Genomic DNA, 16141 nt, shown 5'->3' with positions numbered 1-16141 from the left:
CTATGTTGTTACCAATGGACGCTAGCAGAACTCAAAACCCCACTATTGCACTCTTGAACACACTTATCAACACTTATCACTTTCATGGCCATATCTGATTATTAGCCAAAACTTTCCACTGAACCTGACAAGACAGTTTCCACACAACAATAAAGTATTGGTGTTGTATTGAAGCTTTAAATATGTAACATGATCGCCTGTGGGTCAAAGTTTCCCTTCCAGCTTGATGTATTAAGAGTATTTAAAGGGCTTTAATTAGTGCTGTGGTATCAGGTCTGTGGTCAACCTCTCCAAAATGTCACTACTGGGGGTCTTGTGCTGTCTGGGACTGCTGCTGTCTCCGTCCTCTGCATTCACGGTAAGATCTCTCTCTCTATCTAATACATTTGCCATGAATGCGTGATTTTGAAAACAACATTCTCATCTCACTTCACAGATTAGGCGGATGTCAAAGGAGAAATGTGAGAACGATTTTTTATTTAACCTATAATTAATCAAATCATATGGTATGTATACATTTGTAATGTATCCCATCCTTATGGTGCTTATGTCACATTGGTGAGTTATTTTACATAACAAGACATATTTGTAGTTCAAGACAGCTCTAAGAAAAAGAGTTCAAATGGGTTTATAGCAAAATTAAAATGCATTCATCGTCTAACGTTGTGGATCTTACTGTAGCCTTTGCCATTGATGCTGATGGGGTGATACGACGAGACATCCCCTTCGTCAACTCAGGTAACTTTCTTTGTGCGTACTGGTATACAGTGTATGTATTTTATATTATATTTTGTGGTGTTTTAAAACTATCTTCCATGTCTATTATCTTTGATTTTCCATAGGATTGAAGACCCCTGTTGTCGAGGGCGACATTGCATTGAATGTAAGTTAATACTGTGCTAAACCTTTCATTGTCTGCAAGTATGTTCGGTGTCTTTCCACTTAGAAGAAAAAATAGGGCTTTCAATAAAGAAAATAAGTGTGATAAATAGCCCGCACTCTATAAATGAAACTTTGACCTTTTAACTATCTAGATTTTGATGGATGTGATTTCAATAAAGATAACAATAGTACGTCCGGTGCAATCAATAATTAAGTGTTGTAATAAAAGTTATATCACTCTATCAGCCTGGACGCAATGCCCTTGTGGATCCAGCCTTCAGGTGGAAATTCCCCATCCCTTACATACTGGCTGACAGCCTTGGTAAAAATGTGCACCATCTCTCATCCTAATAACATGATATACACTGGTGATAAACCATGATTAAAGAAGACTAAACTATGGGTATTGCTACCAATACCATTATAATCAATACACATACAGATTATAATATCTCTAGTCCGTTAATCCCTTTTTGTATTTCAGACCTGAATGCCAAGGGGGTCATTTTCCAGGCCTTTGAGATGTACCGGCTGAAATCCTGTGTGGATTTCAAACCCTATGAAGGAGAGAAGAGCTTTATCAAATTTGAAAAGCTAGATGGGTATAGTTTGTTTTTCTGATATACGAGTCTGCTCCTCCACTCGATTCTGCTAATGATCACAGTCTTAACAGCCTTAGTTGAATATTGTGTATTACTGCTTGGCTGGAACAAAGGTCTGCACCCACACTGGCACTATGTGGATAAGATTGGTCTCTGGTGTTCAAGAGATAATTCACTGCTGTGGCATCACGGAATTGTTGCAGGTGCTGGTCTATGGTCGGAGACCTACAGACAGGGCAACAGCTGTCATTGGGCCCATCCTGTGACTACAAAGGCACCATAATGCATGAGCTCCTCCACGCTCTGGGCTTTTACCACGAACAGTCTCGCACCGACCGAGATGACTATGTGGACATCTGGTGGGACCAGGTCCTGCCTGGTAAGGTTCAAGAGCTCAACACCCAAAACATTTTCACATGGCAAGCCTTATTTTAAAACTTACCACAACCTTTGTATGTACATTCTACAGGTATGGACCACAATTTTGATAAATACGCTGATAATTTCATCACCGACCAGAACACGCCATACGACTACGAGTCTATCATGCATTACGGTCCATATTCCTTTAACAAAGACCCACGATACCCAACCATCACAGCCAAGGACCCAGAGATGACCAAAGTGCTGGGCCAGTACAATGACTTCAGCAGCCTGGATCTACTGAGGCTCAACAGGATGTATAACTGCTGTGAGTTTTTCCTGATCAGGTCACATGATCAGGAGGACCATCACGTTTTTCCTAATCACTTGATTTGACCAGAAAAAACTGCTGATGTTGTGTTTAACTTATGTTGTGTTTAACTGATTAAGTTTGCTTAGTGTGCTTGTGTATGATGTCTGTCCTGTAGCCTCCTCTCTGACGTTGTTGGACCAGTGTGCCTTTGAGACTGTCAACACCTGTGGGATGATCCAGAACCGTAACGATGATGGTGACTGGGTACGCATCAAGAGCCAGCCAGGGTCTCATGACCACACTCTCATTGGCCAGTGCAAAGGTAGGGTTAACATACAGTATTACTAGGGTCAGGATCCCTGACATTGTCCGGAAAAAAACTCCTGCCCCTACACATCGCAAGGGTGGACACAGGTCTATCAACCATTCTGAATGGCATTCATGACTATTTTACCATAACACATCTATGATAACATCTTGTTTGTGATCTGTGTAGACGCAGGGTTCTTCATGAACTTTTACACCGACACCGGCCGGGCAGGCGACTCAGCCTTTCTGGAATCCAGGGTCCTGCACCCCAAGAGGAATCTGCAGTGTTTGCAGTTCTTCTACAAGATGACAGGAAGCTCCAAGGACAAGCTGGTGGTCTGGACCAGGAAGGAGGATGCTAAGGGCAAAGTCTTATCCCCTACTGCAGCTGGGAATTTCATAGGTAGGCTTGAGAATACTGGTGAACAGCCATGCTCAATAATCTGATAAACCACGGCTGTGCTATGCGTTGTAGCATCATAATATAGCTTCAACAGGTACTGTTTGAAAATGTTCACCCTTAAAAATGATCATTACCCTGCATCTGTTTTCACAGGTGATGACGACCACTCCTGGAAGATTGCCCACGTTCCTTTGACGATGGACTCCAAGTTCCGCTATGCCTTCCAGGGGATCAGGGGCGACCCAGCCAACTCCTTGGGGGGGATCCAGGTGGATGACATCACCCTAGGTACGGTACTCTGTCTTAACATTTTAAGTAACTGTAAAACCCTTCGGTGTGTATGACAGGTGCTATGTGAATGAAGTTTTTATTGTCATTATTCTTATTCTTATTAGCGGAGACACGCTGCCCCAGTGGAACATGGCGTATCAAGAACTTCAGCAAGTACATGAAGAGTTACGCCACAGGAGAGTACATCCAGAGCCCACGTTTCTACAGCCCCGAGGGCTACGCCTTCGGCATCCAGCTGCTACCCAACTCCTACTACAATGGGTACATTGGGGCCTTCTTCCACCTGAGCACCGGGGAGAACGACCAGGCCCTGGAGTGGCCGGCAGGGAACAGACAGGTCACCATCACACTGCTGGACCAGGACTCTGATGTCAGGCATCGGCAGTCCTTCTCCTACAGCTTCACTACCAGTCCCACTCATCTCATCCCAGGTATGGGGCAAGCTAATGTTGGTTCAAAGGGGCACATAACATTTTTCTCCTCACACTCAGATTATTGTGGCTATTAAAGCTTTTGGTTAAACAATCGTCATAGCATTTCCAACATTTTTATGAGTCAGCATAACAAGACATCTATACATCAATATATGTCAGGACATGGAAATCAATTCACTTCACATAATCTATATGCAGATTATCTGCTGATTTATAACAATCTTTCAGACTCCAACATACTGTACTGGGATAACCCGTCCAAGATGGGGACGTACGACCCGTCCTGTCACTGTTATCATGGCTGGACCTGGGGCTGGAACGCCTACTTCTCCCACTACCACCTCAATAGTAGGAGCTACCTGAAGAATGATGACCTCATTCTCTTCGTTGAGTTTGAAGGTGCGCCTGACTCTACTTTCAAAGGGCTCTGAGTTTTTTTTTGACCTCTCGAAACTGTGTTAAACATGTCCCCTGTTGTTTTGTATTTCCAGATCTTACTCCGCTGATCAAAAGTGAAGTTCCAATTAAGTCTCCAGTTCAGCTCCGGAGTCAGGACTGAGGCTGTCCAGAACATTTATCAGATGCAGACTTTATGCATTTTTAAATGTCAATGTTCACTTTTGTTTTTAATTCAAACATTTACAGAATGGCAGTGGAAGTGAACATTGGCAGGCCTATACAAGTACATTTGTCAGTTGTAATGTTAAACACCACATGTAAACACGACACCACATGTAACGTCCTGACCAGAGTTATTATGTGTTTTGCTTGTTTAGTGTTGGTCAGGACGTGAGCTGGGTGGGAATTCTATGTTGTGTGTCTAGTTTGTCTGTTTCTATGTCCAGCCTAATATGGTTCTCAATCAGAGGCAGATGGTAATCGTTGTCCCTGATTGAGAATCATATATAGGAGGCTTGTTTTGTGTTGGCTCATTATTCACGATTCATTCAGGATTATCCGTAATCATGGTAGCATCCACATTAAAATAGAAGTGTTTAGAAACATATTCTATTCTTATTTACAATAAAATGAACTAAAAAATGGCACATTACATTATTTACCATTCCTTTCTTTTGGGCACAAAATAATCTGAAACACAACCAAAACAAACAGCAAATGCATCCAACAAATGTGTATAGTCACAAGCTTGATGTAGTCGTTACGTGCTAAGAATATGGGACCAAATACATAGTTTTTTACTACTTTAATACACATAAGTGAATTTGTCCTAATACTTTTGGTACCCTAAAATGGGGGGACTATGTACAAATTGTGCTGTATCTCTTAACGGTTTATCGGATATGGATGGAAATACCCTCAAATTAAAGCTAACGGTCTGCACCTTAACCTCGTTGTCATTGTATCATTTCAAATCCAAAAGTTATGGAGTACAGCGCCATTAAAAATATATATATATCACTTTCCCTATACCTTTGAACTCACTGTACTGTATGTGTAACTGATGTGAAATGGCTAGCTAGTTAGCGGGGTGCACGCTAATAGTGTTTCAATCGGTGACGTCACTCGCTATGAGACCTTGAAGTAGTTGTTCCCCTTGCTCTGCAACTGCTGTGGCTTTTGTGGAGCGATGGGTAAGGATGCTTCGAGGGTGGCTGTTGTCGATGTGTGCAGAAGGTCCCTGGTTCGAGCCCAGGTAGGGGCGAGGAGAAGGACGGAAGCTATACTGTTACATATGTTCAAACTTTTGAAGCTCACTGTATGTTCAAACACACTGACACACTATTACCCACTCTGCCTGTCTTTAATAACACCATGTAGCTCACAATAAATTAAGACTAGTAAATACATAAACCTGGAGAAAACACAACTGCAATTAATACACTATTTGTTTTATATTAAAATAATTTTGAAATAAGTTCAAACTTAAGAAACTTAAACCTGCATGCTAAAGTGCATGTCAGAAACTCAATCAAAAACACTAAATCATGTTTGAAACTGTTGCTGACATAGTACCAAAACACAATAACATATTTATCTGCCAAGGTTACAAGATAAGATCATTGAAGATAATGATATGACAAGACAAATCTGACTCAACGGCAAAGTGAGAGAGAGAGATGTGATGGTCAAGTGTTAAGTTCACGGTACTCATTACAGTCAGTATAAACAGATGTAGGATCTTAATTTGAGCCAGTTTGTTACCACAGGAAAATAATCCTCCAGCAACAGTAAATGTGAATTAGTATGTGGATTATAATTAATGGACATTTTTGTAGGGATTGCTACATTTTCATTAGAGCAAATCAAGTCTGATATTTTAAAGTGGATACATTGTTTATAGCTTTGCATTTCCTGCTGTGCAAGAAAATTCTTAGCAACAAAATGGTGGTCAAATTAAGATCCTACATCTGTATAGATCAAAGTTTCATCCAGACTCTGACTTTATTGGCCTGTTTACAATAGCAGATAAACACATATCCAACTCCTCCAGATTAAACATGGGATCTTTCAATGCGCCATGGAGGATCACCGCTTTCATTGCAATTCTGGTTGTGTTCAAGGTAGGGCACACATCCTATGTTATTAAAAGGAATTGACTTCATTATAATAATTGTACATTTGATCAATTATATGTTGTGAGTCAAGCAGTGTCTCTTTTGTTGTAGGTGCAAGCTGTTCCGACACGTTATGGTAAGTTCTAGATCGTCTCGTGCATAAGGGTGTATGTGTGATAACGCTCTGTGTTCTTACAGAATGGTTTCTCTGTTGAATGAATAGGTGGTGATGCAGATGCAGGTGAATTGCGAGAGGATATACTTGATATCAATTCAGGTAATTATCTCTACACTCTCTCAGTTAAACTGTAACATTACTGAAGTTATATAATAATATGTGCAATAATCTCACAAATCTGGCAATATTATTTTTACTGAGAGTGATATATTTGTATATTTCCTGATATTTCAGAAGCAGATCTAAACCTCTTTGAGGGAGACATTGCAGGTGATGTAAGTACACTTCTCTTCATAGCCTTGTTCTATGTAATAGTTGACTAAACATAAATCAGTTAGCCTAATATATTTAATTTATGGATTTTGCAGCCAAGGCGAAATGCAATCCTGGATGAAACGAGAAGATGGAAGTTTCCCATTCCTTACATCTTGACAGATTCTTTGGGTATGTAGGCTCTACCAACCATGTCTCAATGCTGAGTGAAATACAGTCATTGACAACATTCTGAAAACCAGTTCATATTCACTCCCTCAGAGTTGAATGCGAAAGGTGTTATTCACCAGGCATTCGAAGCATACCGCCTGAAATCCTGTGTGGACTTCAAGCCCTATGAGGGAGAAAGCACATACATCTCCTTCACAAAGCTGAGTGGGTGAGTTCAGCCAAATTCACTGTAATGTCATGAGCTCTTGGTTAACTTTATGGACCGTCTGTCCCTACAAAGCATAAACTACAAGGTTTTATGGAGAGCACAGATTAGAAAATGCTTATCTAAGGAAATTACATTCTATGCGTCTACAGATTCCAAACCTGTAATCAACGGTGACCCCTCTTTTAGTGTAAAGTCGAGGAATGTGCTAAAGCATTTTGTTGAGTACTGTCCTTCATGTCACCATTGTTATGATGAGGTACATATTCTGTGTGGACCACAGTACAGTAATGTTATGGTGAAATATGAAGTAAGATGTACGATTGTAAATCAGTTTTCTCCACAGAACAAATTAGGAAACATTGTATAGTAGATTGTTCCTATTTTTCCTTTAGCACATTTTTCTTACTTACTTTTTTAAAACTCTTCATTGTTGGTTAAGGGCTTCTTGGTTAAGAGGATCCTTTATGGATCATTTAGCGATTTAATTTAGAATTTTAGGACCCCTTCGGCTCAAAAAGAATATATATAAAAAAATGATTGATAAAATATTACATTAGGCTTTTACTACTATAGCCCATAGAAACACATTGAAAAACACATTCATAAATGTTTTTTAAGTGTCTGTCATATATCTAGGAGCTCAGAAATATTGCGCTTTTTTTATACACATATTTAACCCCTTTTTGGGGGTAGGCAGAAAACTACCTTCATACTTCCATTCATTTTTTGAAACTAGTACCGGTTACCTTCAAACGAGTCCCATGACACCATCTTTTTCGTGAGAATCTCCCCTTTCCACAGTGGGGTCACATTAGTTTGTAGCCGTAATGGTTTGGACACTAACAAACAGAAGTTGACACATCAACGGTTCCAACTTCAGATGAGTCCCCTGACACTTGTGGGGGTGATAATAGGTATATAATAGGCAAAATAGTTCAGACGCTACAGGCGTTTTTGTGGGAAGACCGATTTTTTGGGATGTCTCATGGTGTGACAAACACCTTTCACCACGACATCTGCGGAGGTGGATTGAGAAACATCCAATGCAAAAAAAACGGATATCTCTAGCTTAAATTGACAGATTTTGATGGGGATTGTGTCAATCGACACTTAGGGATAATTAAGGTCTATTAAGTAAGCATTTCTCGGTATGTGACGAATAACATTTGATTTAATTTGATTTGATTTTGTGTTTACTCTCCTGTCATAATGCGTAATCCTGTCTGTGACGGCCACAGATGCTGGTCATTTGTAGGAGATGATAAGGTAGGACAGAACCTCTCCATAGGGGCGCGCTGTGACACCAAGGCCATCGTGGAGCACGAGCTCCTCCACGCTCTGGGCTTCTACCATGAGCAGTCACGCTCTGACAGAGACGACTATGTCAAGATCTGGTGGGACCAAATCACAGAAGGTGGGTGTGATGGAATTAACCACAGACGGTGACAGATACAAGTATCAGTTGTGTATCAAATCAAAGTGTATTGGTGGTGTACACAGATTTGCAGAAGTTATCGCAGGTAGAGCAAAATGCTTGTGTTTTCAGCTCCAACAGCGCAGTAATACCTAGAAATAAGAAAAAAAACACAATCCACACAAAAGAATAAGAGCAAATCTTACTTGGAAGAGTGATTTACAAGCGTCTACCAATTTTGAATAACACATTCTGTAACCTGCATATCTACAGGAAAGGAGCACAACTTTAAAAAGTATGAGGACGACTTCATCACAGACCTGAACACGCCATATGACTATGAGTCCGTCATGCATTACAGGCCATTGTCTTTCAACAAGAACGCCACCGTCCCTACCATCACCACAGCCATCCCAGCGTTCAATGAGATCATCGGACAGCGTCTGGACTTCAGCGCAGTAGACCTGCTCAGGCTGAACCGCCTGTACGACTGCAGTAAGTGACCCAGATGGAATGACCTATATGATCAAACTGCAAGAGCCATCAACTTTGCTAAGTAGCATCAAATAAAGTATAAGGAAATTATGATGAACAACCACAGCCTTAGACATTGCCATTCTGATATAGATTTGATGATGGTGATTATGAATAACAGCTAACAGAGTTTCTGTTGTTGCAGCCAATACACACACTCTCCTGGACCAGTGTTCCTTTGAGCTGATCAACATCTGTGGTATGATCCAGGGTGAGACTGACGAGGCAGACTGGGTCCAGACCCTGAGCAGCGCTGAGGAGCCAGACCACACACTGGCAGGCCACTGCAGAGGTTCCTACAGTACTACCTACACACATGGACAAAATCTTTCACATTCTTCATCCTGTCGTGACTTTACTTTCATTCATCTGATGACTGTTATTCATCTAATGAACTGACTGTTTAATTGTTTCCTGATTAAATGAATAATGTTACAATTAACTTATAAGAAATTTGGGGCACCGCGAGAGCGGTTGTTTATAGAGTTACCATCTTCCGAATTAAACTCTAAAAGGTCTTTACTTATCACATCTATAAAACAGTCAATGTATTAATCAACCCCTCGTATCATATTATCATTCTGAACAGTCGTAACCTCCTGCATCTGCAAAAACCTCAGCCTTACTTATGATTCAGTACTACACAAATTGGATTAATTAATTATTTACTAGCTAACTAAATGATAACACAGGATAAACATATACGCCTAATACATTAGAAACAGGTCCCTAGCGGACTGTCACAATATTGCAGCTTGTTACAAAGGAGATGGAGAGGGCGAGAGAGAGGGGCAGAGACATAACACGTTGGTACATTTAGAAACTACTCTCACAGTAATCATATACTTTGCACAAGAACCGCCGTCCATTTGGAGTAAGAAATCATGAATGTATTCACGTGTAAATGCCTTGGTTCGCCGGGTATCTCGGTTGGAACCAAGCCTTCTTGGAAGGGGTTTTGTTTGGGCCTTTTCCGCAGCACGCTTGTAATGCTCCAAAAGGGTCCCCACCCGTCTCTTCTATTGTTGTCCTCTGCCGTTCTCCAGTATCCATTGACTTGTCGCATAGTCCTGAACAGAACTACAGAGTTTATTCTACTTTCCATTCGCTCCTGAACCTTTCTCTTTGAATATAGGCTAGCCAGCAGTGTCGGTGCTTCCCATTGGGGGATGAGATTAAGAAGAGTAGTAGTATGGTCCCACTTAAGTTCACTTTTCTAGATACTTTACTTAGGACAACTAATCAGCTGTACCAGTGATTGTCTGGGAGGTGACTATCGTCTCTACCTCGTGTTGAGATTTCAGAGTTCGAACCATTTGAGACACCTTTCTGTTCTCATATGTTAATTTTTAAGCCCTCATTTTATACAGTTCATTCAAAATGGAGTTGTTCGAGTGGCTGACACACTCTCTGACCTCCCTCAAGGGGCGGTGACTACTCACTTGTACAACGTTATAGAAACAGTTTCCTCTTATATTTTCTAACATCACATCGTTCTCTTAACAAAAACACTTTCATCATTGTTCATATTTCATGCACAACGTATTGGATGGAGATTTCACACATGTAGTGGGTATACTTTCCAAGTTACACTATTTCCTTTATAACATTTTTAATGACATCACAAAATAACCAACAATATGACCATTCCCACGTTCTCTGTTAGGAATATTGTTCCAGTATTCGCTTTTGAATGAGTTAAAGTTTCAGCGGGAAAAGTCTCTGGAGATAAAGCACATTCCTTTGTGAATTTGGAGAGGGAGACACTGGATCTCCTCTCCTTTAATTTACAGCAGGGCGTGAGGTGTCAACCCCCCCACACCAATTCCCTCCTCCCCCTATACATTTGGATCCTCACAGGACAGTCATGACAATCCTTCCACTTGATGTTAGCAATCATATATGGTTGGTTAAGTATTTGTACTGTATCTATGACCCTCTCTGTAGATGCAGGCTATTTCATGAGGTTTGACACATCTAAAGCGACAGTGGGGAAAAGCGCTCTTCTAGAGTCACGCATCCTCTACCCTAAGAGGAAGGAGCAGTGTCTGCAGTTCTTCTACAAGATGGTTGGGCCTGCTGGGGACAGGCTGTTTGTGTGGGTCAGAACAGACGATGGGACAGGAAATGTCTGCAGTGTCAAGAAGGTCCATACCATCACAGGTACTGTATTCAGGATAACCCCACTTTCAACGAAATACATAAATATGTTACACATATGGTTTGTAGAGTTTTGATAGTGTCTGTGTTGCATGTTACTCCAGGAGTATAGGAAGGTGATCAGGAAGCTGATCAGATGTCTTATTTCCTCAGGTGATGGAGATGACTCCTGGAATGTAGCCCACGTGACCTTGAAGGTCAAAGAGAGGTTCCGCTACTTCTTCCAGGGTATGGTAGGGTCCAACAGCAATGCAGAGGGGGCCATCTTGATCGATGATATCACATTAACAGAAACCACCTGCCCCAGCGGCGTTTGGAGAATTCAGAACTTCACTGGCCTGCTCGCCATAACTCCAGCCGGAGGGCGCATCAGGAGCAAGCCGTTCTATAGCGCTGAGGGTTATGCTTACGGGATCAGCCTCTACCCCAAGGGAAGAGATGGCACATATCCTGACTATGTGGGTGTGACCTTCCATCTATGCAGCGGGCAGAACGACGGTGTGATGGAGTGGCCAGTGCTCAACAGGCAGGCCACCGTCACTGCCATGGACCAGGACCCTGACGCTAAGCTGAGGATGTCTGCCACCAGAAGCTTCACCACCGGTCAGTTAATGTAATCATGTACTTATGAGTCCCTTACGTAAAATATGTCTTGCATCGCATACAAACAGGCACAGTATTGTTCAGTATTTACTGATTCGCTGTGAAAATGTATACGCTTGTCTGACCTTAGTCCACCATAAAATATAATATCAAATGTATACACCAGGCAATCTTTTGATACATGTAAAATAATTGGCTTTGTAACATGTTAATACCTTAAACTGTTTTTTTCCCAGATACTACTAACCCATATTGGGTCAAGCCCACCAGCACCAGTGGGGCGGAGTGGGACGCGAGCTCCAACTGCTACAGAGGATCTGAGTATGGATGGACTACGTTCCTCTCTCATGACCAGCTGCACAGGAGAAGCTTTCTCAAGAACGATGATCTCATCATTGTTGCCGACTTTGACGGTGAGGGCCTGTACATCAAACTTGACAACATCAGTTTATTTGCTCCACATACAAAATAGCGAGACATACAGTGCATTCGAAAAGCATTCAGACCCCCTTCACTTTTTCCACATTTTGTTACGTTACAGCCTTATTCTAAAATGGATTACATAAAACATTTTACTCATCCACCTACACACAATACCCCATAATGACGTAGCGAATGCAGGTTTTTAGACATTTTTGCAAATGTATAAAAAAAAAACAGAAATACCTTAGTTATATATGTATTCAGACACTTTACTATGAGACTTGAAATTGAGCTCAGGTGCATTGATCATCGATCATCGATCATTGATCATCCTTGAGATGTTTCTACAACTTGATTGGAGTCCACCTGTGGTAAATTCAATTCATTGAACATGATTTGGAAAGGCACACACCTGTCTATATAAGGTCCCACAGTTGAAAGTGCATGTCAGAGCAAAAACCAAGCCATGAGGTTGAAGGAATAGTCTGTAGAACTCTGAGACAGGATTATGTCGATGCACAGATCTGGGGAAGGGTACCAAAATATTACTGCATCATTGAAGGTCCCCAAGAACACAGTGGCCTCCATCATTCTTAAATGGAAGAAGTTTGGAACCACCAAGACTCTTCCTAGAGCTGGCCGCCCGGCCAAACTGAGAAATTGGCGGAGAAGGGCCTTGGTCAGGGAGGTGACCAAAAACCCATGGTCACTCTGACAGAGCTCTAGAGGTCCTCTGTGGTCATGAGAGAAACTTCCAGAAGGACAACCATCTCTGCAGCACTCCACCAATCAGGCTTTTATGGTAGTGTGGCAAGACGGAAGCCACTCCTCAGTAAAAGGCACATGAGGCCCGCTTGGAGTTTGCCAAACGGCACCTAAAAGACTCTCAGACCATTAGAAGCATGAATGCCAAGCTTCACGTCTGGAGGAAACCTGGCACCATCATTACGGTGATGCATCGAGGTGGCAGCATCATGCTGTGGGGATGTTTTTCATCGGCAGGGACTGAGAGACAGGATCGAGGGAAAGATGAACAGAGCAAAGTACAGAGAGATCCTTGATGAAAACTTGCTCCAGAGTGCTCAGGACCTCAGACTGGGGCAAATGTTCACCTTCCAACAGGATAACGACCCTCAGCACACTGCCAAGACAACGCAGGAGTGGCTTTGGGACAAGTCTCTGAATGTTCTTGAGTGGCCCAGCCAGAGCCTGGACTTGAACCTGATCTAACATCTCTGGAGAGGCCTGAAAATAGCTGTGCAGCAACACTCCCCATTCAACATGACAAAGCTTGAGAAGATCATCAGAGAAGAACGGGAGAAACTTCCTAAAAACAGGTGTGCCAAGCTTGTAGCGTCATACCCAAGAAGACTAAAGGCTGTATTCGCTTCAAAAAGTGCTTCAACAAAGTACTGAGTAAAGGGTCTGAATACTTATGTAAATGTGATATTCAGTGGTTTTGCTTTGTCATTATGTGGTACTGTGTGTAGATTAATGAGGGGGGAAAAAAACAATTTAATCCATTTTAGAATAAGGGTGTAACGTAACAAAATGTGGAAAAAGTCAATAGGTCTGAATACTTTCCGAATGCACTGTACACTGTATATTTATATATTGTGTATATTGTTATGTGATGATTTGAACAGTTTCTGACTGTTACTATTTCACCTAACCCACGTCACCCTAAAACTGTGCAAAGCAATCAATTGACATGGTCACTTTACAGCAAGAGACAAAATCGAGTTGAATAATTTAGCAGTTGGATTCTTACACCACAAAACAACAAAAACAACAACATTCTCTCTCCTAACACTAAACAATTATTATTTGTGGATGTGTTCCAGATTTGACCCACCTGGTGAAGATGGAGGTCCCTGTCCAGCCAAAGAGTCCCAGTGGTGACCTCCCAGAGGAGGAGACCCCCAGACAGGAGAAGGAGATGGCTGACGTTCCCAAACACAGACAGGCACGGGCCGTCCCTAGTGACCCGTGTAGCCCCGACCCCTGCCTCAACGGGGGAGTGTGTGTGGTTGAGAAACATGGGAAAGCCACGTGCAGGTGTGTTTATAAGTATGACCTGCACAACCCCATTTCAACACCTAGGGCTCAATTCAATCTGTATTTTGGAAATTCCGTGCTGCAGCGTGATTGAAATMTAAAGACAATGTTCCCATGTTTGCAGAGACTACATTCACGGTAAACGCTGCATATGTCGGCTCAATCTGAAATTATCTTTACATATTAATTGCGCTATAGTGCTGAATTGATACTGTAGTTACTGTGTGACAAACCATACACTAATTTACTTTTCTGTTTTTTCATACACACATTTCCATTCCAAAATCTGCCAGATCTTTGTCTGTGTTGACTGATTTTGTAATTGTGAAGTTTGACATGGGCACATCACATCTGGGTCACTACTTGCAATTTACAGTACATTATCATTTTGATATGCTCCCTGCATTTTTACTAGAGTTTTTGCTTCCATGAAAGCACAGTACAATATGGTATAGGAGACAAGGAGTGAGTATGTGTATTCACTGTTATCACTGACTCATAATGGCTGTTATTCTCACTAAGGTGTGCCACTGGCCAGGCCACATACTATGCTGGTGAGACGTGTGAGAAGCAACATATCGATGGCCGCATTCTGGGCGTTCTGATTGGTGGAGCGGCAGGGACGATCGTTCTGACTCTGGCCATCTTCTCAGTCATCCGGAGAGTTCACTGAGTCACCATACTGCATCACAGCTATACTTATGTACCACCTCAATCCCAATGCCTCTCTAAGAAACAGTGATAATAGATTGCCACGCGTATTGTATATTTGATATCGTTAGTTTGAATCAATAAGAACTCCTTGACCATGGCTGGTATTCAATCAATTCATTGCAGAGTGTCTTTTCATAGACCAGTTCACTCTCCACTGTATGTGAAATTATTTATTAAATTACTTATGTTTATGTTAGGTGTGGACGCTTGTAATTGTCTATAACATGAAAAAAATATATATTGTGGCAAGTTGCTCAGTAATTGTTTATTTAACTAGGCAAGTCAGTTCAGAACAAATTCTTATTTACATTGACGGCCTACCCCGGGCCAATTGTGCACCGCCCTATTGGACTCCCAATCACGGCCGGATGTGATACAGTCTGGAATTGAACCAGGGATGGTAGTGACACCTCTTGCACTGAGATGCAGTGCCTTAGACCACTGCGCCACTCGGGAGCCTGAATGAAGTAATAAAATAATTGCTTCTGTGAGATTTATGTTTCTTTATTTTATTGATTATTAGATGATTGCAAGAGCACACACACACACATACAGCTAACAATGTAAAAAATAAACATTAACATAGGGCTAGATTTAATTCAGACTGAAGATCCATGTTACAGCGTAATTGACATTTAAAGGCAATTTCCGATTGGACTGACATTACTGTGAATGCAGTCTCTGAGAAATGTGGGAACATTGCCTTTAAATGTCAATCACACTCTGGATTGAATCTAGGCCATAGACTAATGGAGATACTACCCTTCCCTAATAAAGCTAGTTAATCTAGGGGCTCTATTCATTCCGTAGCACTGAAGATCTGCTTTATAGTGCAATTGACAATTAAGACAGCGTTCCCATGGAACAATTGACAATTAGGCAGCGTTCCCATGGTTGCAGAGACTGCATGTCAGCTCAATCAGATATTACCTTAACATTTTTATGTGGATCTTCCACAATACTTTGTCGAAATGGATTGAATCCAGCCCTAGGTTTCTCATTCTATTACATAAATGCATTTGCTGTAGAGCCACAAATGATACTCCTATATTCCTAACAATAAATTGGTGGCAGCGGGTTCAGATTAAAAAAACAATTAGGCCGGGATTCAATCAAAGGCACGTTGTCTACAAGTGCACAGCACTTGAAGGGATTTTCAAGGTAATTTCTGCTTGAGCCAATATCTGCAGTGTTTACCGTGAATGCAATCTTTGCAAATGTTGGGGAAATAGCCTTTAAAAGGCACTTTGTCAGTATGCAATGTGTTTGTCTACAACATGCCTCTGATTGAA

At 41.6% G+C, this 16141-nt stretch overlaps 2 protein-coding genes across 2 annotated transcripts; both read left to right on the top strand.

Annotated features, from left to right (window-relative positions):
• Window positions 1-50: 50 nt before the first annotated feature.
• On the top strand, window positions 51-4333 carry LOC112068756 (meprin A subunit alpha). Its single transcript, XM_024135956.2, has 14 exons — window positions 51-358; window positions 437-461; window positions 682-738; window positions 843-883; window positions 1129-1204; window positions 1367-1484; window positions 1688-1863; window positions 1954-2175; window positions 2336-2482; window positions 2657-2872; window positions 3026-3160; window positions 3268-3594; window positions 3826-3996; window positions 4089-4333. The coding sequence occupies exons 1-14, from the start codon at window positions 296-298 to the stop codon at window positions 4154-4156; spliced, it is 1842 nt and encodes a 613-aa protein (XP_023991724.1). The 5' UTR covers window positions 51-295; the 3' UTR covers window positions 4157-4333.
• Window positions 4334-6035: 1702 nt separating this feature from the next.
• mep1a.2 (meprin A, alpha (PABA peptide hydrolase), tandem duplicate 2) lies at window positions 6036-15340 on the top strand. The gene is made up of 14 exons (XM_024135948.2): window positions 6036-6119; window positions 6225-6249; window positions 6337-6390; window positions 6526-6566; window positions 6660-6735; window positions 6826-6943; window positions 8182-8357; window positions 8631-8852; window positions 9037-9183; window positions 10839-11054; window positions 11205-11654; window positions 11891-12067; window positions 13922-14135; window positions 14658-15340. Exons 1-14 carry the CDS (start codon window positions 6057-6059, stop codon window positions 14806-14808), a joined length of 2130 nt encoding a protein of 709 aa, XP_023991716.1. The 5' UTR covers window positions 6036-6056; the 3' UTR covers window positions 14809-15340.
• The last annotated feature ends 801 nt before the right edge of the window (window positions 15341-16141 follow it).

Source organism: Salvelinus sp. IW2-2015, unplaced genomic scaffold (genome assembly GCF_002910315.2).
Source record: "Salvelinus sp. IW2-2015 unplaced genomic scaffold, ASM291031v2 Un_scaffold690, whole genome shotgun sequence".
NCBI classification, from domain to species: domain Eukaryota; kingdom Metazoa; phylum Chordata; class Actinopteri; order Salmoniformes; family Salmonidae; genus Salvelinus; species Salvelinus sp. IW2-2015.
The sequence above is the reverse complement of the archived record's forward strand: the minus strand, read 5'-3'. Positions and strand labels throughout refer to the sequence as shown.

Bases quoted from the DNA above. Each gene is read 5' to 3' on its own strand.
- LOC112068756 (XM_024135956.2), top strand. From the start codon at position 296: ATGTCACTACTGGGGGTCTTGTGCTGTCTGGGACTGCTGCTGTCTCCG. The intron at 462-681 runs GTGAGAACGATT...ATCTTACTGTAG, and splicing joins GCGGATGTCAAAGGAGAAAT to CCTTTGCCATTGATGCTGAT. The intron at 2,483-2,656 runs GTAGGGTTAACA...TGATCTGTGTAG, and splicing joins TCTCATTGGCCAGTGCAAAG to ACGCAGGGTTCTTCATGAAC.
- mep1a.2 (XM_024135948.2), top strand. From the start codon at position 6,057: ATGGGATCTTTCAATGCGCCATGGAGGATCACCGCTTTCATTGCAATT. The intron at 8,358-8,630 runs GTGGGTGTGATG...GCATATCTACAG, and splicing joins GTGGGACCAAATCACAGAAG to GAAAGGAGCACAACTTTAAA. The intron at 12,068-13,921 runs GTGAGGGCCTGT...GATGTGTTCCAG, and splicing joins CATTGTTGCCGACTTTGACG to ATTTGACCCACCTGGTGAAG.